Here is a 20,131-nt window from a genome sequence, read left to right on the forward strand (position 1 = left end):
CCGGCGTGGGGCGGGGCCGGCGCGGGGAGGCCTGCGCGCCGCGGGCTGACCAAGCCGAGTTCGCTCCACAGAGCAGGCGCTGGAACCTGCGGCCGAAGCCGCGTCTTCTGTCGGCTCCGCCACCAGCCGGGGCTCGGGCTCGAGCCCGGGCCCCCGGGACATGGCGGTCCGGAGTGCTCGGGGTGACGGCCCCACCTCCGGTCGCTGGGACGGCGGCGCGGAAAAGGCAGGTACGGAAGCCGGCCAGGGCGCCGAGGAGCGGCCTGCGAGGATGGCCTGAGGGATAGGGGCGGCCCGGGGGCCAGGGGACAGCTGCCGGAGGAGGCGGCCGCAGGCAGGGGGCCCGGGACGACCGCGCGGGGTGCGCCCAGGGCCGCCGGCCAGGGTTGGGACAGCGAAAAAGGAAAAGACTGAAGGCCTGGGTCACGTCTGAAGGGGAAGAGAGCCTGGAGTTGGGGCGGGGGGGCGGGGGCGGTCAGCGGATGCTGAGGGGACAGGAGGAACACTGGCGGCAGACCCGAGCCCCGTAGTGGGAAGGACGGCGGGGGCCCCACGTCCCATCTCTTCCCCGAGACCCGAGGCCAAGCCTCGCTCCCGGCCGAGACTGTCCGGCCACGTCCGCAGGCTCCGGGGGCCGCCTCCCTAGTGGTCAGGCCAGTTTTCAAACTTCATTCATCGGTCGTCGTCGTCTGGATTGACGCGCTGGACACGTATTTCTTTTAATTACCGTGAAATTCACCCTTTAAAGTGTACAGTTCTGTGGTTCTTAGTAATTTTTACAAGGTGGGGCAACCATCGCACTGTCTTAATTCCACAGCATTTCTAATGCCAAAAAGAGAGACCATCCCTCCGCAGGCCGCATTCTCCACAGCTCCTGGCAACTACCAATCTATTCTCTGTCCCAATCCTATGCCGCCTATTTTAATGTTACTGAATTGCGTAAAAAGCAAGTTTATTTGTTATACTGCCTTAAACTCATTTCCCTGAAACAGTTTCATTGTGCACTATGTTTTCAAATATGTTTTACCTACTGGTTAATACAGGACAGTTAAAATTATTAACTTTTACTCTGTACCAGGTGAAATAATCTCTTCGCCCTTGGGAAAGAGTAAGGTAACTTTCCCAGTTTTCCATCCTCTAGTGGATGGTTCCCATAGCAGAACCAACCACCAGTGCAACCCAAGTGTTGTTTCTCTGAGTTCATTTTGTTACTGCCTTTTTCTCCTCTTCTAGTCCTCTGTTGAAATGAAGCTCACGCCTGGCATTACTCCTCTTTACCCTTTGGCCTTGTAACCCTTTCCTGGTGTTTGTATGACATCCGTCCCCATGGCATAATGGTCATTGTCCCAAGTGGTATATGGGTCTTGTGGCCTGTGGGAGTGCAGCTGTGCCTAGGTTGCGAGACTTTATCCTCTAGTGTCCTGAATTGTGCTTCTCTGGATAAATGGGAGGAATTTTTTGTAAGCATAAAATTTTAAGTTAATTTCCACCATCAACATTGAAGTTCAAGGAGTGGAGCTGGGGGTGTCCGTCTGTCTGGGAGGCTCTCTATCTGACTGGCTCTTCCATCGTTTTGATTAAGGCCTAAGGGAGCTTCCCTGATGGCTCAGTGGTATAGAATACACCTGGACTGCCAGAGACAAGGTTCGATTCCTGGGTGGGGAAGATTCCCTGGAGAAAGAAATGTCAGCCCACTCCAGTATTCTTGTCTGGGAAATCCCATGGACAGCGGAGCCTAGGGAGCTACAGTCCATGGGTCGCGGAAGAGTCAGACGTGACTGAAGCAACTAAACAGCAGCAACAATGTGTTGCTAATTTTAACTTATGTTTAAAGTCTGTAAAGCTTTCTTGATATTTGCAAGCTTAAACCAAATAATCAGTATGGAATTTCATTCTTGCACATAAGATGCATATTAAGTGTGTAGATCATTTACCTGATCTAAATCACTGATACGTATTTTGCTGGCGTGGAATAACTTTTAGAGGAAGCATAGCTAGTGCTCAGTTTTTGCCATTGCCCTTCACCTATATATTGTTTCCCAAGCCACATGCTTTTGAAGATACCTGTTGCTCTGAGGAAACAGAAATCTTTACTTGAGTTCCATAGCCAGAGTAGGGAGAGATTTGAGACAATAACAGACTCAGTCATCCTTATCAGAATTGTTAAGAACTAGTTTTTCAATACCCCTTATTTAAATGATCATTTTAATAGAGAGCTGGTCAAGTAGTGCCATATCATTCCTTTTTCCTCTGTTGAATGAAATACTTTTCAGACAGCAGGGATATATTTATAGTAGTGTCTTATATATTTTGCAGCCAGCTGTAGGATAGTCATTTCATTCTGTCGTGGTTGTGAAAGCCAAGACCTTTACTATAAAGGAGTTTGGAAGATACCAGCTTTGGAATATATAGAACATCTCATATAAGCAGAGCAAAACTGGAGATGAAAGGATTCAAGGGGATTTGAATTACATTTATACAATCGGTAGATGAAATGTAGGCTTTTATCCCAAAGCCAAATAAAGCATTCTCAAGTCCAGAAATGTGTCCTACCCCAAAATCCATATGTAAAATTTATCTTAAAAATAGATAGTTAGACATTGAGCTTCCCAGGTGGCACAGTTGGTGAAGAATCCACCTGCCAATGTAGGAGACAGGAGATTCGGATTCAGTCCCTGGATTGGGAAGATCCCCTGGAGGAGGAAAGTTATTTTAACCTTTTTCCACGTACCCAAAGAGTAGCTCTGATTTTTCTCTTTCTGCAGCAAAGAGGATATGTGTAGATTAATTGGTTGAGACTCTGCTTAACTTTTTCTCCCTCACTGTGTAGTCTCACAGTTGACCTTACCACTATGTAATTTATACATCTCCAGATCATTTTAAGTTTTTTTCTTTTTTGTCCTACCTTTTTATGTCACAGTCGAAACCTGTACATTAGGTGCAATGAAATATTTGTTTGTGTGGCACACATAGGAGTGCCTTCTTCATCTTCCGCTAACATTCGATCACTTAATTATGGGGTTGAGAAAGATGATGTTGGGGTCTGAGCAGATAGCTGCTAAAATCTACAGTTGAGCAGCATTCTACCCTGGGAATCACCAGTAGATTTAGAAAAAGGCCAAAGTGCCTATAAATCTATTTAGAGTTATATAATGAGTATTGTCTTTTGTTTTTTTAATTTTATTTATTTATTTGACATGCTTCTTTGTGGCATGCAGGCTTCTCTGGTTGCAGCACACAGGCTTAGTTGCCCCGTGACATGTGGGATCATAGTTCCCTGACCAGGGGTCAAACCCGTGTCCCCTCATTGGAAGGTGGATTCTTAGCCACTGGACCACCAGGAAAGTCCCTACAGTGAGGATATTCTTAATATAAATAGTAATATGGGGAAATAATGCCATTTACTCTAGGCCAGTTTTTCCAGAGGAACAGTAGCTAAGTTATTTATTCTATTCCGCCCATATGTATTGAGTTCCCACAGAGCATCAGAATCAGGGTGACAGCAGTAAATTTTGAAATGCAGGATTTAAATAGAATCCAAACAGAGTTTTGAGAGAAATAAGTATTGGAGCAATGATTTGGGTTCAAAAATAGTTAAAATTGACGGTGAAGAACCTGTTTGCAATGCAGGAGACCCAGGTTTGATCCCTAGTCAGGAAGATCCCCAGAGAAAGGAATGGCTACCCACTCCAGTATTCTTGCCTGGAGAATCCCATGGACAGAGGGGCCTGATGGGCTACAATCCATGGGGTTGCAAAAAGTTGAACACAACTGAACAACTAATACACACTGAAAATCCACTTGATTGCAAACAGTGTTAATTCCCCTAAGATATAAGCAGTGGTTTTCCTTTCCCCCTGGAGAAGGAAATGGCAATTCACTGCCGTATTCTTACCTGGAAAATCCTGTGAACAGAGGAGCCTGACAGGCTACAGCCCATGGGGTTGCGAACACAACTGAGGGACTGACACTTTCGGTTTTCCTTTCCCCCAGATTGCTGAATAGCTTAAGTGGAAAGATGGGCAGAGTGGATATATGTCCAAAAAAAAAATTGAGGAAAAATTTCCAAACTCTTAGCAAATAGATTACTAAGATTTCTAAATATCAGATACCTCAAAAAATATTTAGTATTACCATTTAACTGTTCTTAATTTGTGATGTGTAGAAAGTACAAAGTACAAGAACACTCTTAAGATTTAAAAAATTTTTTAAATTTTATTTTCTTCTTTGCTAGAAGTTCAATTCCTGCTCGTATTTTGTCTCAGCCTATGTTGTTACATGGACTTCCCAGGTGGCTCAGCAGTAAAGAATCTACCTGGAATGCAGGAAATCCCAGTTCAATTCCTGGGTTGAGGAGATCCCCTAGAGAAGGGATAGGCTATCCACTCCAGTATTCATGATCTTCCCTGGTGGCTCAGACGGTAAAGAAACCGCCTGCAATGCAGGAGACCTGGATTCAATCCCTGGTTTGGGAAGATCCCCTGGAGGAGGGCGTGGCAACCCACTGCAGTATTCCTGCCTGGAGAATCCCCATGGACTGAGGAGCCTGGCGGGCTACAATCCGTGGGGTCACAAAGAGTCGGACACAACTGAGGGACTAAGCACAGCACAGCACAGCCTGGTGCTTTGCTATGAGTAGTTGCTCATTAAATGACAGGTTGATAAATGAATGGATACATTAATGCACAGGTAGGTGCATGGAAGGATGGTAAGACATGTCCAAGCCAAGACCTTGAAACACCTTGTAAATAAACATTTTATTATAGTTGATGCTGTGCTGATTGATTGGGAATTGGGACTTGATTTTTCCTGATTTCTAGTAACCATTGAATTTAGCATCAACCTGGGACATTTCTAGGAGTGCAGATGGGAGGAGGGGTTTGCTATGAACAATTAATTATGCCAGAACTATAGATGTAAACCAGAAATCTCTCACACTGCCTGGAGCAGATTCACCTACTAGGCCACCAGGGAAAAGAACAGTCTAGCCAGGAGAACAAGTTTACCTGGATGAAAAAGCATCCTGTCTTATCTGCACCTCCAATTGCATGGAACTCCAAAACAGTCGGTGCCTGAGTTTATAAGGTTTATGTCACAACTCTCTCCTAGATAGGTAACCAGGGTTATTGGAACCACCTTTCATTTGTGTTAACAATATGCAGCTTTGTCATGGAAACAGTTTGTATACTGTTGCCTCAGAATAGAACATGACTGAGGAAAGCTGCTTAGTGTCTGTCCTAAAAACCTCACTTACCTTCTGATGTTAGTCCTTTCTAAGGCCTGACCTACCTTCCAGTGTTATCTTCTACTTTACATTAACACTAATGCCCTGCCCCTCGTATATGCTACATAAATACTTCCTAATGACTTCATTTACTGTTAAGTGAAAGGGCCTGTGTTTCTGTCTCCAAGCCTTTCTCCTGGTCTCCTCCTCGCCTCTGTGAATCCTCCCCTTTCTTTTTAAAGTTCACTTTTCCATAATGCTTTCTCAGGTTTGCCTGACCCACAGCTGTCTGAGCTCTTGGTGTCTGCACATACCTTTTCTTGGACGATTACAGTGCACTGCTCTGTGACATCTCTTCAGTGGGTTGAATAGTTTTAACTTTTCTTGTGTTTGCTGTTCCTAGAAGTAAACATTCTGCATGAAAATTCTGAGAGCCTGTTACCCCATTATTTTAAATAGAGCCAATTATAATATGATGCACGTTAACCACAAACTCTCAGTCTCCTAAAAAAGTAATTTAAACACAGCAAAATGCCTGTGTATAAATAACAGACTATCACATGAGGATGTAAGATGCTTAATACATTTCTTTTTGATTACCAGTGATTAATGTGGTTCTTGAGAAACAGTAGCATGCCCCTTTTACCACTAGCCATACTAGAGTCCCAAATATACCCTTTGACATTCTGCTTTTGAAAATACCTCTGTGATTCTGATGTTTTCCAATTGTATTAACATGGAACCAGAGGCTTTTTTCACATGTGGTTTTGTTTAAAAGTATAATACTGAATTTTGGTGACATGCATGTACATTTTTCCTCAGTAAATAACAGAAAACTTATTATATTAAGAGAGATGTGGTCATGTATGGATGTAAGAGTTGAACCATAGAGGAGACTGAGCACTGAAGAATTGATGCTTTCTCTAGTGGTGCTAGAGAAGACCCTTGAGATCCCATGTACAGCAAGGAGATCAAACCAGTCAATCCAAAGGAAAATCAACCCTGCATGCTCATTGGAAGGACTGATGCTGAAGCTGAAGCTCCAGTACTTTGGCAGCCTGATGCGAACAGCTGACTCATTGGAAAAGACTCTGCTTTTGGGAAAGTTTGAAGGCAAAAGAAGAGGGCGGCAGAGGATGAGATGGTTGGATTGCATCATCGATTCAATGGATATGAACTTAGGCAAACTCTAGGAGATAGTGAGGAACAGGGAGGCCTGGCGTGTTGCAGTCCATAGGGTCGCAGAGTTGACTTAACAGCGACAATGCTCTGTGGAATTTAGCATTAATGAAGCTGTGGAATTTAGCATTAATGAAGCATAGCATTCTTTAGGAAAACATAAACGGTGGCTATTAGATATGCCTAAATGTACTGAGCATTTACTATAATTCCTTTTTTGTTACTTATATGGTATGTCTCCCTAGTGCTTGGCACACTATATATGCTAATCATTGTGTGTCTGTGTGTGTGTGTATACTAAGTCGCTTCAGTCGTGTCTCTTTGAGATCCTGTGGACTGTAGCCCTCTAGACTGTGGACTGTAGGCTCCTCTGTCCATGGGATTTTTCAGAAAAGAGTACTAGAGTGGGTTGCCATTTCCTTCTCCAGGGGATCTTCCCAACCCACGGATCAAACCCATGTCTCCTACATCTCTTGCTTTGGCAAGTAGGTTCTTTACCACTAGCACCACCTGGGAAGCCCGTGCTCATCAGTAAATTAATTGGAGAAGGAAATGGCAACCCACTCCAGTGTTCTTGCCTGGAGAATCCCAGGGACGGGGGAGCCTGGTGGGCTGCCGTCTATGGGGTCGCACAAAGTCAGACACGACTGAAGTGACTTAGCAGCAGTAGCAGCAGCAGCATACCTGAGCATATTAATAATTACCTGAGTAAAGGTAACAAGGATATACTGCTAAGTCACTTCAGTCGTGTCTGACTCTGTGCGACCCCATAGACGCCAGCCCCTCAGGCTCCCCCGTCCCTGGGATTCTCCAGGCAAGAACACTAGAGTGGGTTGCCATTTCCTTCTCCAATGCATGAGAGTGAAAAGTGAAAGTGAAGGCGCTCAGTCGTGCCCGACTCTTAGCGACCCCATGGACTACAGCCTACCAGGCTCCTCCGTCCATGGGATTCTGCAGGCAAGAGTACTGGAGTGGGTTGCCACTGCCTTCTCTGTTAAATATACCTACCTTGCTTCAAACCAAGTAAGGAGATTGAGCCCTGAACAGAACAGGTACACACAGTAAATATGTGCCTAACGCCCTTTTCCGTTCTGTTTTGCAGACTTTAATGCCAAAAGGAAAAGGAAAGTGGCAGAGATCTACCAGGCTCTGAACAGTGAGCCCACTGATGTGGCTGCCCTTAGACGCATGGCTATCAGTGAAGGAGGGCTCCTGACCGATGAGATCAGGCGGAAAGTGTGGCCCAAGCTCCTCAATGTCAACACCAATGATCCACCTCCTATATCAGGTAGTCAGGGGAAGAAGTGCTGTGATGGGAGTTTGTCTAGGAGGCAGGGAAAAAAGAATTCCAGGGTCTTTAATTTTTATGCTCATTTCAAACCAAGAGTAGATGTGTAAACACCTGAAGCGTTTTAAGATATGCTTGGGCCTACTGTGAAAATAAGACCAAACTGCGAAATAAAATTTTAATTAAAAATGGAATGAGCTTTTATTAGGTAAGGAGGGAGCGATTATTGGCTAATTAGGGGAGTTTATTAAAAATATATATTCTGGGAATTCCCTGATGGTCAAGTGGTTAGGACTCCATGCTTTCATTGCCAAGGGCCCAGGTTCCACTCCTGATCTGGGAACTAATATCCCGCAAGCCACACAGTGCAGCCAAAACACAAAATGCATGTTCCAGTTTACATTTACCTAGAAGTAAGTTTGCAGGAATCTGTATTTTAGCAAGAATCCCACATAATTCTGATACAGATGGACATTTGAAAAACATGGGGTTCTACGGAGATAAAATGCCTCTTATAGTCCTTAAAAACAACAACGAAAAAGACTTTATAGGGAAATACTAAGACCATTTTGAATTCTAAAATTCTGTAATTCTGTGAAAAGCTGTTACAGTCGGCCCTCCAAGTTCAAGGATTCAACCAACCATGTATCAGAAGTACTCTGGAAGGACTTCACAAAGGTCCTGTGGTTAAGACTCTACACACCCAATGCCAGCGGCATGGGTTCAGTCCCTTGTCAGGAAACTAGGATCCTACATTCCACCTGGCACATATATTCTGGGCAGGGGGGGAACCTCCAGAAATTTCCAAAAAGCAAAACTTGGATTTGTTGTACTCTGGCAGCTATTTACATAGTATTTACTTTCTATCAGGTTTTGAAAGTAATCTAGAGGTGATTTAAGTATACGAGAGGATGTGCAAATGTTAAACTGTTTAATATTTGGGACTTGAGCATCAGTGGATTTTGCTATCCTTGGGGGTCCTGGAACCAATCCTCCTCAAATACCAAGAGACAGCTAACTGTACTTAACTTTATCTGCAAGGCCCATGTAGTGAAAAAAAGAATTTTTTAGACTACAGTGCAGAATACTGAAGAAAGTACAGAAAACAGTGAATCCACTTTGTCATTCATTGAGTCTACATTTATTGCTTTCCTACTATGTTTGGCGAAAGTCCAGGTGTTGGGGATTCTTTCTTTCATTTGGCAATGCAAGAAATAGGGCATGACTGAGTGACTGGGCACGCCCACACAGCTGTGCTCCTAATGTGTGCTGGGTACCAGAGATGATTAAAACAGCCACTGCCAACAAAAAGTTTACAGTGTCATGGTATGGCCAAGTAGATGTTTTAAGTTGCCACTTGTTACTGACTTTGGAACTGGGCTGCCTCAGAGCAGTGATCTTTTGTTGGAAGGAATACGTATCGCCATATTCATACTGTAAATCCTGAGATGGTGTTCTGTCAAATTCCAAATTTCTCGTATCTTTTTAAGATGAAGTCTGTGTGTGGGGAAGTATTCTACAGGCTCCTCTGGTAAGTTTTGATTTCCATTATGAAGGAAATGTACACTTGTTATATATATAACAGCTAGAGTCTGCCTCCTTGCTTTCAGTTGGGCTTAGCAACTGAATACAAGTACTATCTCCTGTTACCAGTGTCTTAGTTTTAGAATTTCAGGGCTAAGAGAGCTTAGGTTTTTCTTCATGTACATTTATCTTAATACTCCTTTCTGAACAGCTCAATCTTCCTACACTTTATAGATGTTAGAGTTTTTCCAGCAGTCTGTGGTTTCCGCATTCATGATCTTACTTGATGCTTAACAGTAATCTGAGAGGTACACATGGAAGGGAATAATCCCCATTTTACAGATGTGAACTTTGAAATTCAGAGTGGTTCCCAGTAACGCACAGTGAGTCCCGGCCCCCTGACCGTTCCGCTGCTCCTGGATAATGTATCTTCCTTCCTCTCTCGGTCATCATGACTTGCATGAAGCAGCATGTTTGGAACTAAACCAGAGATTCCTCTCCAAGTGTTGTATCTTGAGTCATGTCCACTTCAAGAAAAAGCCTTGAGTATGTCTTCCACGCCTTTTGTGTCACGCCAGGATGTCTTGCTCCTGCTGTGGCTTCCCAGATGTTCCTACAATAACATGTTCCTTCTCTTCCAATAGGGAAAAACCTACGACAGATGAGCAAGGACTACCAACAAGTGCTCCTGGATGTCCGGCGGTCTTTACGGCGGTTCCCGCCTGGTGAGACACACTCTGGCGGTCTTTGGAGGAGGGAGGGGGAGGTTTGGTAGGGTGGCTTCAGTCCAGTTGCAGTTACATTACTCTGTTGGGCTTGCTCGTCCCAAGACATTTACGTCCTAGCACAGAACATGACCACATCCAGGACCCTCCCTCCTCAGGGATCCATCGTGCTCCCAGTCTGCTGAGTCATTCTTTCATTGACTCAGTCCATTCAGACCCCCTACTGTGAAGGCCTGCTGCTGCTGCTAAGTCGCTTCAGTCGTGTCTGACTTTCTGCGACCCCATAGATGGCAGCCCACCAGGCTCTGCCATCCCTGGGATTCTCCAGGCAAGAACACTGAGCCCAAAATAATTTCTCTTGGCTTAGAGGTGGTAAATGAGAGAAGAGGGTTTTCCCCCTGCCCGTTAGAGCTACAGAAGAGACTTGATAGGGATTTCTAGAGCCATCAGTCTGAGTTTAAGGAGCAGATTGGTTTGGAAGTGGTCACTAACAGGAATTATTAATTCCTTCATTATAAGTAGCGGTATCTTGCCTGTGGGCTTCCCTGGAGGCTCAGTGGTAAAGAATCCACCTGCCATTGCAAGAGACTCAGGTTCAATCCATGGGTCCAGAAGATCCTTTAGGAGGAAATGGTAGCCCACTCCAGTATTCTTGCCTGGTAAATCCCATGGAGAGAGGAGCCTGGAAGGCTACAGTCCATGGAGTCACAGAAGAGTTGGGCATGACTTAGAGACTAAAATCTTGCATATACATATACTGGGGCCTTGGACTGGAATGAAGGCCAATCACTACATGTTTAAAGAGTCTGTTACTAAAATTGTCTCTCCATCCCCAGAAATACTAAGAATGACAGTTGTCTCTACTTTCACAATGAAGGGAACTGGGCAGCAGACCTCATCTGTTTCTCTTCCTTTCGCAACTCCACCTCTAAGTCCTTGAATTGAAGAGAGGAGAGTTGCTAGAGGGAACAAGAGTCTCAAAACCCATTGCCTCACTCTTCTGAGCCCATGCTCTGGCATTGGACTTGGTCTGTTAAAGGGCATCCCTCCTGTTTACAATCATGATTCCCAGAAAGGCTCTTGTGATTCTTGTGTAGCCAGTAGCTTGCCATCTGGGTTTTGATAAACATATACCTGTGGTCCAGTCCCCTTTTCCTGTTCCTCTGGTCTTGAGGAGACCACATAGGACAGACGCATCTCATATTTTTCCCTAGGTGTAATCTGTTTTCCTTCTGAGCCCTTTATTCCTCTTCCATTTATGTGACATCAGTCCAGGATTTATTCTTCCAGACAGCACTTTCCATGTGGTTTCATATTCTTTTTACATTCATGTTCTTCTGAACTTAGCTGACCACTTTTATACTGAAAATTCAAATAAGGCTTACTTTTTTCTCTCACTGCTTCATTAATTTACCTGACCGCAGTACTTGGTTTACTCTCATTTTCTTTTTTATCTTCTAAAGTATGCCTTTTTGAGAAGGGATGGGTAAAAGTGCATAAGAGATGAGCATCACTGTCACCTAAAACACCTTTATTTCAGTTCAGTCTGGACCCTTGCATTATCTGTTTTCTCTCACAAGATCTGCTTTTGACTGGATAACCTAATGGTGTAGGAAAGCTGTGTTGTGTGCCATCCTCCTAAAACAGGTCATGAGGCCAAGGGTTGACTTTTTTTTTTTTTTAATTTTAATTGGAGGCTAATTACTTTACAGTATTGTATTGGTTTTGCCGTACATCAACATGAATCCGCCATGAGTGCACACATGTGTCAAAGGTTGACATTTTTATAGTAAGAGCCAAAAGAGCTGAGGGGCCACGCTGACTGCTGCCAGACTAGGTGCCTGCACTGAAAGAGCTCCCAAGACTAGCTCCTCTGTTTCCAGCTGCATCTTTGGGTCAAGATCAGTACTTCCTATGATAGTTAGTTTGATTCTGAGGGGAGCACACATCTCATACATTTTTTGTTTTTATATAATTTTACACCTACGAAAAGACTGCAAAAATAGGACACAGAATTCCCCAGGTAGCTTTTTCCCAAATTTCCTTATACATCAACCTTTGACTAGATTTGCTTTAGTTTTCTTTTCTCTCTCTCCTTCACCATACATACACATGTTTTTTTCTCTGAGCTATTAAGAATAAATTACATACATGGTGCCCCCTTATCCCTAAATATTTCACTGTGTGTTTTTTAAAAACAGTTCTTTTTTACATAGTCACACTTAAAATCAGTAACAAAAAATACTACTGTCTAACCTACAGATTTTATTCAGATTTTGCCATTTATTCCAATAACGTTCCTTATAGAGAAAAGTGCATTTTCCATTCATTCTTCATATCTCTTCAGCTTCCTTTAGTCTAGACTTCTTTTGTATTTTATGACAGGCCTGTTACTTTATAAAGTTCCCCTCAGTTTTTATATCCTCCTTGTAAGATTCAGGTGAGGCACTCTTGATAGGAATTCCGCTGAAGCAATGTTGAGTTCTTTTCACCACAGCACATCAAGAGGCACATGCTGCCCAGTGGTCCCCCTGCTGGCATCACGCCCTGTGGTGACTTGGTTAAGATGGTGTTGGCTGGGTTCCCCAACTGTAAGGTTGCCAAGTCCATGGTTCTTTCCTACATGGCCAGGCAGCTATCCACAGTGTATGGATCATGAATGTGTTGCCAAGTTGTTTTACTTTATTAAACAGTTTCTCTGCATATCCACAGCTTACTGTCTTCCTTACCTCCATGTTACTGGACTGCTTGCCTTGTTCAAGTGCATCTCCCCCCCGCTACTCTTCCCCCAGGCATGCCAGAAGAACAGAGAGAAGGGCTGCAGGAAGAGCTGATCGACATCATCCTCCTCATCTTGGAACGCAACCCGCAGCTGCACTACTACCAGGGCTACCACGACATTGTGGTCACGTTTCTGCTGGTGCTCGGCGAGAGGCTGGCAACATCCCTGGTAGAGAAACTGTCTACTCACCATCTCAGGTACCCGCGCAAAAGGGCAGAAGACAGTTCCCCCCAGGGATAACTCCTCAGCCCGCTTTCTAGTTGGTGTTTTCAGTGGGTTGAACCCAACTCCCAACTGCCCCCCAACCCTGATCCAAGCGTTTGGTCTGACCAAGCTCGTTGAAATGTCTCCTAGGGATTTCATGGACCCAACAATGGACAACACCAAGCATATATTAAACTATCTGATGCCCATCATTGACCAGGTGAATCCAGAACTCCATGACTTCATGCAGAGGTATATATGTGTCTACATTTATGTGTACACGTGCACACAGAGACACCCCTCTTCAGCTTTCTCCTAGACTTTGTTTATTCCTCACAAGTCTAGCTCAGTTGCATCATCTTATGTTGATTAGTGTTAGGTTCTTCTGAGTTGTCCTTTCCAGTCACCAGCAATCTGGATAATTCAGGTCTGTGCACAGTCTTAGAACACTCTTGTGTGCTGTGCTCTTCAAGGAATGCAGGAGATGTCACAGCCCATGCCCTTAAAGAGTTTACATTTAGTGGAGGGGGTGGGCGAGCTGAGCATGCCAACTTTGAAGTTATTGCTACAACAGAAGTACAGAGTCCTGTAGGACCCAAGGCCATCTGTAGGTTGTTTTATTTACCATACACCAAGGAAAAGAAATATTTCTTTGCAATTCTTGTATGATTTTTCTCTTCTGTTTAGTTGGAAGTGTGTCCTTGGCCAATACCTGCCTCTCTTTAAAAAAAGAAGAAACAACAAAAAATTGTGTCTTAAAGTGTTTCAGTCATCTCATGTTAACTATACAATTAATAAAGTTATGTTTTTAAGCCTAAGAATAGATGCATGTGCCCCCAAAAAAGGTGTGACTTTCCCAGAAGGAAAATGGTGTAGTTCTCTGAAAACAGCTGATTCTTGTTCGTGGAGTTGACATTTCTTGGCCATTGTGAGAGCACCCAAGGATATAAGGCCAACCAGGACCCTACTGTGGTGTTAGTGCCACGATGTGGAGTATGTTGCAAGGACTTTCTATAGTATTTTGTGAGGAGAAGATACTGAATTTATCAGCAGCTGAATTTTCCAGAAAGCATGTTCCCCAGTTCCTTTCTTCATACAGCACTGAGGACAAAGAAGGCCCAGGGAGAGGGACAGGATGATTCAGCAGGGAACCTAACATCTGGACTCCCTTGCTCCTAGTGCCGAGGTGGGGACCATCTTTGCGCTCAGCTGGCTTATCACCTGGTTCGGGCACGTCCTGTCTGACTTCAGGCATGTTGTGCGGTTATACGACTTCTTCCTGGCCTGCCACCCACTGATGCCCATTTACTTTGCAGCTGTGGTAGGTACAGACCATGAGCCAGCAGTTTGGCGTGTGTTCCCCAGTCCAGCTTGATCATCTTCCCTAAAAGGAAACCTGTTGATTATGGAAAGATACAAAAGACAGCACTTCCTGGGCTGGCGTCCTGGACACTGTTCTTGGAATGTTACTGGGAGAGTCATGGGAGTCAAAGACATTATGTATAGAAACAAGTTTGGGAAATGCTAGTTAAACAAAGTTGTTAGATTTTTTTACTGTTTGGTTCTTCTGAACCTTTAAAATGCTCATGTGCATTGTGAATTATCAGGGTTTGTGTTGACAACTCCTGGAGCTAGTGCAAATGGCCAACTGGGTTTAAGAAGAGGCATGATATGATGGAAAGTTGAAATGGCTTTTAGTCAGGGATGAGGGCCTCCAGTTATTAGAGGGGCCTGAACTATGAGACGTGAGGGTGAAGGTGGTGGTCTTCATTGTGTTACAAAGGGAGCAAGACCATTCTTTCTACTGTTTTGAACCATTTCTTCTGTGCTAGAGCTGTAGGTATCTCCAGTAATCTCTCTCCTTTCCTTCCTCCTAAAAACCTCCTTCTTTTGTCAGCCTTTCATGTCATGGTGTGGAAGTTTGCCTGTAGCAGGAAGTGCTAGCCCATTGGGAAAAGCACTCAGATAAGTATAGCATCACTTCCCAGATAGATACAGGAATTTGCTGGACATTTTGGGTGAGCCCTGTTTGGTACCAATTTATATTACCTCTGAGGAGAATGAAATGAAGTGGCCAGGCCCCTGTATGTTCTGGTCTCTGACGCAAGGCCTTGCTCCCCGCAGATCGTGTTGTATCGAGAGCAGGAAGTCCTGGATTGTGACTGTGACATGGCCTCGGTCCACCACCTGTTGTCCCAGATCCCTCAGGACCTGCCCTATGAGACACTGATCAGCAGAGCAGGAGACCTCTTTGTTCAGTTTCCCCCGTCCGAACTTGCTCGAGAGGCAGCTGCCCAGCCACAAGCCGAGAAGTGAGTGGGGCCGAGGCGCTGGTTGCACAGGGGTGTTTGTTAGTGAGCACAAGTGATGGAAGATTGTGTCTGGTAGGGACAGGGCTGGGAGTGGTTTTTCCAGAGGTCCGCTAATGCCAACGGAATCCCTGCTTGAGGCTTCATGGGTCTCGATCAAGAAGAGTTTTCTGAGCAGGGCAGTTTTCTCTGCCCTCAGACTATTTAGTCCATTTTTATTCCCCCTTCTTCTTTTATCCCATTCCCTTCTGTCTCCTTCCCCTCTGCAGAACGGCTGCCTCTACGTTCAAAGACTTTGAGCTGGCGTCAGCGCAGCAGAGGCCCGACATGGTACTGCGGCAGCGGTTTCGGGGACTCCTGCGGCCTGATGAGCGAACAAAAGATGTCCTGACCAAACCAAGGACCAACCGCTTTGTGAAGCTGGCAGTGATGGGGCTGACAGTGGCGCTTGGAGCGGCCGCCCTAGCCGTGGTGAAAAGCGCCTTGGAGTGGGCCCCAAAGTTTCAGCTGCAGCTGTTCCCCTAAATGCCAGAGAAGATGCTTCCTCTTACATGACGTCACAGTCTCACCCTTCCATGGACAGATGGGAGGGGGTGGAATTTCCTTTATTAAAAGGGTTTCTGTCAAGGGTTTTCTATTCCTGCACCCTTTCCCTCCTGTCGATGGATGCCTTTGCTTCAGAGGCCAATAGCAGAGCCTGCATGATGCTGGGCACTCGAGGGCCTGAGCACAGAACTTCTCTCCCTTGTGGCCTGAGTGAGCTCCCCACTGCCTCCTCTTTTGCTGAAGGAAATGGGTCTCTGCAGCTCCTGGGTGCCTTTGGAACCTGCTGGGCCTGGTCCCTGGGGAGTGTCTTGGCTGCTCATAGTAAGTAAACTGGACCACTGAACGCCCTCCTGGCGGCTCCTCCAGTCTGTCTGCTTCAGCTAAACAAAGAAGGACGGAGCTCCTGCTTTAGTCAGACCTTGTAATGAAGGAGAAGGGGCAGAGGAGGCTGGCCTGGGAGCAAGATTGGCCCCTTTTAAGAACAGCTCCAAGCTGGTCAGAAATCTAAGAGACACATGTGAACTAGGTTAGTAGGTAAATCCTACCTATTTTCAGCCTAGAAATCACTTGGGCATTTCCAGTCAGACAGGAAGGAATGTTAACTTTTAGGACCCCTGACATAGGCCAGTTTTTGCCTGCCCCCCCTCCACCTTTTTCTTTCTTGTTACTCTTCCACAAGGCACATAGTGGTTATAAAAATGTACATTTACTACTATTTTTAGAATTACACACATCCAACATGTAAAGTACCATCACTTTTAAAATAATAATTCCTTCATGGAAGAAAAAAATAGTTCTCATCAGAACGATGAGCTTCTAAAACCCTGAGGTTTCCTTTCTACTCAAACATTTAACATTTCACTTCAGCCAGAGTTGCTGTTTGTAAACAGCCCCGCACGTCCACAGTGCCCACTTCTGTCCAGCTTCCCTTCCTTCCTTCATGTTTTCCTTCAGTCCCCCTTCTACCCCCAGATCAGTATCCAGTCATGACCTTGGCTTTGTTTTTTGCGTTTGACCTATCTCTTCAGCTGCTGGTCTCTCCTTCCTGGTTGGAAATGTCACTGGGACCTTGTCAGCACCCAGAAAGGGACGAACTGCAGCCTGAAGCATGTGGTGGGAGCCTGGGACAGCCAGCCCCGCTGCTCCAGGCTTCCTAAGGACTCTCCGGGCCTTAGGGAACACGATGCATATTCAGTTCTTCTGATACGGCTTTTCATGTAAGCAAACCTAGGTTTGTTTTAGATTAACTGTGGCTTGGAAAAAAGTGCCTTTTGCTGCTTTGAAGAACTGGGGGGTGTGGTAAGAAGCAGCCAAGTACTTTTCTTCTCCTGGTCTGTCTCGGGCACTGTTCTCTCTTGGCAGGTATTTTCTTAAACATGCCAGAGGCACTCCCTCCCACCACACCAGACCTCGACATCCTCCTCATATTCTCACAGTGTGCAGAGTGGTTAGGAGAGGCATCTACTTACATGAGTTACACTAAGCACTTTACAACCAAAAACAACGGATCATTCTCCATAGCAGGAGTCCCATCTGGGGCTAGCGTGATATGGATGGATTAATCTAGAAGGAGGTAGATTTGTCAAGACAGCAGGAATGTTTCCGAGACCCAGATGATGTGACAGGTATTCCCAGTCTTCCACAGCAAGTTTGTCTCGTCATCTTTGCAAGTGGACAGCGTCGGCCCCTCCTGCCACAAACTCTCGGGTCCGTCTGTAAATACTGAAGGGAAGTCATGGGGAAGTTGTAGGGGGGAGGTGCATGTGATCAAAGTCCCGAGGCCACGGTTTTTTGGATTCCAGGAAAGCAGGTGGCATTTGCTTCTGTTGTGGCCTAGAAAGGAGAAAGTTCTTATGATTTATAGCTTTGCTGACATGAGGATTAGCCCCTGCCAATGAGAAGAAAGTGTTTTTACCTTCAAGTGGTTTACTATTCTGTAAAGAATACATGTAAATATTTTGTACAGAGCCCTGTATGAAATAAACAGCCATATGTGGTTACTGACCCCTCTTGTCGTTCTTCCCTTGTTGGAGTGGCTCTGCATTTAGACATCTGGATGCTCCCTCCCTCCACCCCTGACCTGGAGCAGTGCCTTAGGCCGTGGACTCTTGGTTAGCTTTGACTTACCTGGAGAACTTGAAACAGTTTCTTTGTCACCTGAGGCAAGAACTCACTTGTCTGGGTTTACTGTTTCCTTGCCCCAGAGGGAGACAAGGGGCTGAAGGCTGAGCAGGCGTCACTTGGCTCTCTGACTGTGTCCCACCACCATAGGCCAGCTGCCCATGCTGTCCTTTGATTTGACTCACGGAGGATACAGGGCTGGCCAGGACACCACTCTGCCTCTGGGAGCTCACCAGAGAGCTGCATTGAAGGAGCAATGTATTTTCAGTAGCAGTTTCATAGTTGGTTAAATGTAAAGAGAAATTTGATAAATGGAAAACTGAAGGAAAGGTATGTGTGGTGTAATAAATATTTGGGTTTTGTCACCAGTTCCCCTAAAAGCCTTAGAATTTTGAGTGATAAGGGTGTCTTTTGTTGTTCATAATGATTTCCTTTTGATTCCAACTGGGTTGATAATTGAGGTGAGTTAAGGTTGGACCCCTCAATAGCCTTAGGATGGGATAGAACACCAGAAAGATACAGTGGGGAATTATTTTCACTTTTTATTTTGTATTGGAGTATAGCTGATTAGCAAACAGCGTGATAGTTTCACGTGAACAGTGAAGGGACTCATCCATACATATACATGTACCCATTCTCCCCTAAACACTTCTCCCATCTAACCTGCCACATAACACTGAGCAGAATTCTATGTGCTATACAGTAGGGCCTTGTTGGTTATCCATTTTAAATACAGCAGTGTGTACCTATTCACCCCAAACTCACTCTCTATCCCTTCCCCCATCCCCACCCCTCCACCCTGGCAACCGTAAGCTGGTTCATGAAGTCTGTATGTTTCTGATTTCTAAGTAAGTTTATTCATATCATGTTTTTAAGATTCTACATATGAGGGATGTCATATTTCTCCTCCTTTGTGTGAATTTCTTCACTCAGTATGACTAGGTCCATCCATGTTTTTGCAAATGGCATTATTTCATTTATTTTAATGAGAAATACTCCATTGTGTACACGTGTCACATCTTTATCCATTCCTCTGTCGATGGACATTTAGGTAGCATCCATGTCTTGGCTGTTGTAAACAGTGCTGCAGTGAACACTGGGGTGTGTATTTCCTTTCAGATCATGTTTTTCCCTGGACATATGCCCAGGTGGGATTGCAGGACCATTTTAGTGTTTTAGTAACCTCCATACTGTTCTCCATAGTGGCTATACCAACTTACATAGTGGGAATTTTGAGCCTCACCAGTGACCTGGGAGGGGAGAAGAGGCTGGACATTGAGGGCTGCAGAAACTCTTGGTTCAGAAGTTCAGAGAGTTGCTGGGTTGCTGAATACATCAAAGTGCTGGGAGGATCACATGGCCCGCAATGGCTTGGGAATACTGCAGCCCTCCCGCCATTCCTTGCCCTACGCATCTCTTTTATTTGGCTGTTAGTGAGTTGCATCCTTTACAGTAAATCAGTACATGTAAGTGAAGTGTTTTCTTGAGTTCTGTGAGCACTTCCAGCAAATTAGTGAACCTGAGAGGGTTTTGTGGAAACTGGTGAACTTGTAGTTGACCAGGCAGAAGTGTAGGTGGTCTGGGCACCACATTTGCAACTGGATCTGAGATGGGACAGCCTTGTGGGACTAAGCCCTTTAACTTGTGGCATCTGATGCTAACTCCCCAGGTAGATAGTGTCAGAACCAGATTGAATTACTGGATGCCCAGTTGACGTTGGAGAATTGGAGAAGCATGATATCATAAAGTATTACACAACACACAAGGCTGAAGGAAAAACTGTAAAAATAACAGCTGAATAAAAAGTGTGGGTGTTTTGTACAGAGATGGGAGTGTGCATTGTCAATGGGGCTCAGGCGGAGGAGAGTTTTGAGATCTGTGGAAAGCAACTGGAACTCCCCCGGTAGGCAATTTGTAGGGTGAGGATGGGCCATGACCAAAACTCGGTTTGGAGAGAGTGACTGGTAACATGATGGCAAATGTGTCTCTCGTTGGCAATGTGAGCTTCTCCAAGGCACTACATCTCTCAAACTCATTGTCAGTGACAGTAAAATAGAGATAGTCTCAACCCACCATGGATGGTTTAATGAACTGACGTTTGTGAAAACGTCTTACAAACTGAAGTTATACAAGTATTTTGATTTCATTTCCGTGAACATATATGGATCAGTAAACACCTTAATTCAGCCTTGCACTTGGGCCCTGGGAGCTCATCCCTGGATTAAGTGG

The 20,131-nt window shown here is 45.0% G+C and overlaps 1 protein-coding gene across 3 annotated transcripts; it reads left to right on the forward strand.

The window, feature by feature from the left end:
• Positions 1 to 21: 21 nt before the first annotated feature.
• TBC1D20 (TBC1 domain family member 20) lies at positions 22 to 17,785 on the forward strand. Of its 3 annotated transcripts, none has more exons than XM_015099805.3 (8): positions 22 to 230; positions 7,506 to 7,691; positions 9,860 to 9,940; positions 12,733 to 12,919; positions 13,077 to 13,178; positions 14,106 to 14,247; positions 15,051 to 15,238; positions 15,505 to 17,785. In XM_015099805.3, exons 1-8 carry the CDS (start codon positions 161 to 163, stop codon positions 15,758 to 15,760), a joined length of 1,212 nt encoding a protein of 403 aa, XP_014955291.2. In that variant the 5' UTR covers positions 22 to 160; the 3' UTR covers positions 15,761 to 17,785. The 3 variants fall into 3 exon arrangements, with proteins under 3 accessions (XP_014955291.2, XP_042085898.1, XP_042085899.1); XM_042229964.1 differs by having other exon boundaries at positions 22 to 226; XM_042229965.1 differs by lacking the exon at positions 7,506 to 7,691.
• Positions 17,786 to 20,131: the final 2,346 nt, after the last annotated feature.

This window comes from Ovis aries, chromosome 13 (genome assembly GCF_016772045.2).
Source record: "Ovis aries strain OAR_USU_Benz2616 breed Rambouillet chromosome 13, ARS-UI_Ramb_v3.0, whole genome shotgun sequence".
NCBI classification, from domain to species: Eukaryota; Metazoa; Chordata; class Mammalia; order Artiodactyla; family Bovidae; genus Ovis; species Ovis aries.

What these genes read in the sequence shown, in the direction of transcription:
- TBC1D20 (XM_015099805.3), top strand. Translation starts at nt 161, where the DNA reads ATGGCGGTCCGGAGTGCTCGGGGTGACGGCCCCACCTCCGGTCGCTGG. An exon ending in CTGTCTACTCACCATCTCAG is followed by an intron (nt 12,920 to 13,076) that starts GTACCCGCGCAA and finishes AATGTCTCCTAG; the next exon opens with GGATTTCATGGACCCAACAA. An exon ending in GCCCAGCCACAAGCCGAGAA is followed by an intron (nt 15,239 to 15,504) that starts GTGAGTGGGGCC and finishes TCCCCTCTGCAG; the next exon opens with AACGGCTGCCTCTACGTTCA.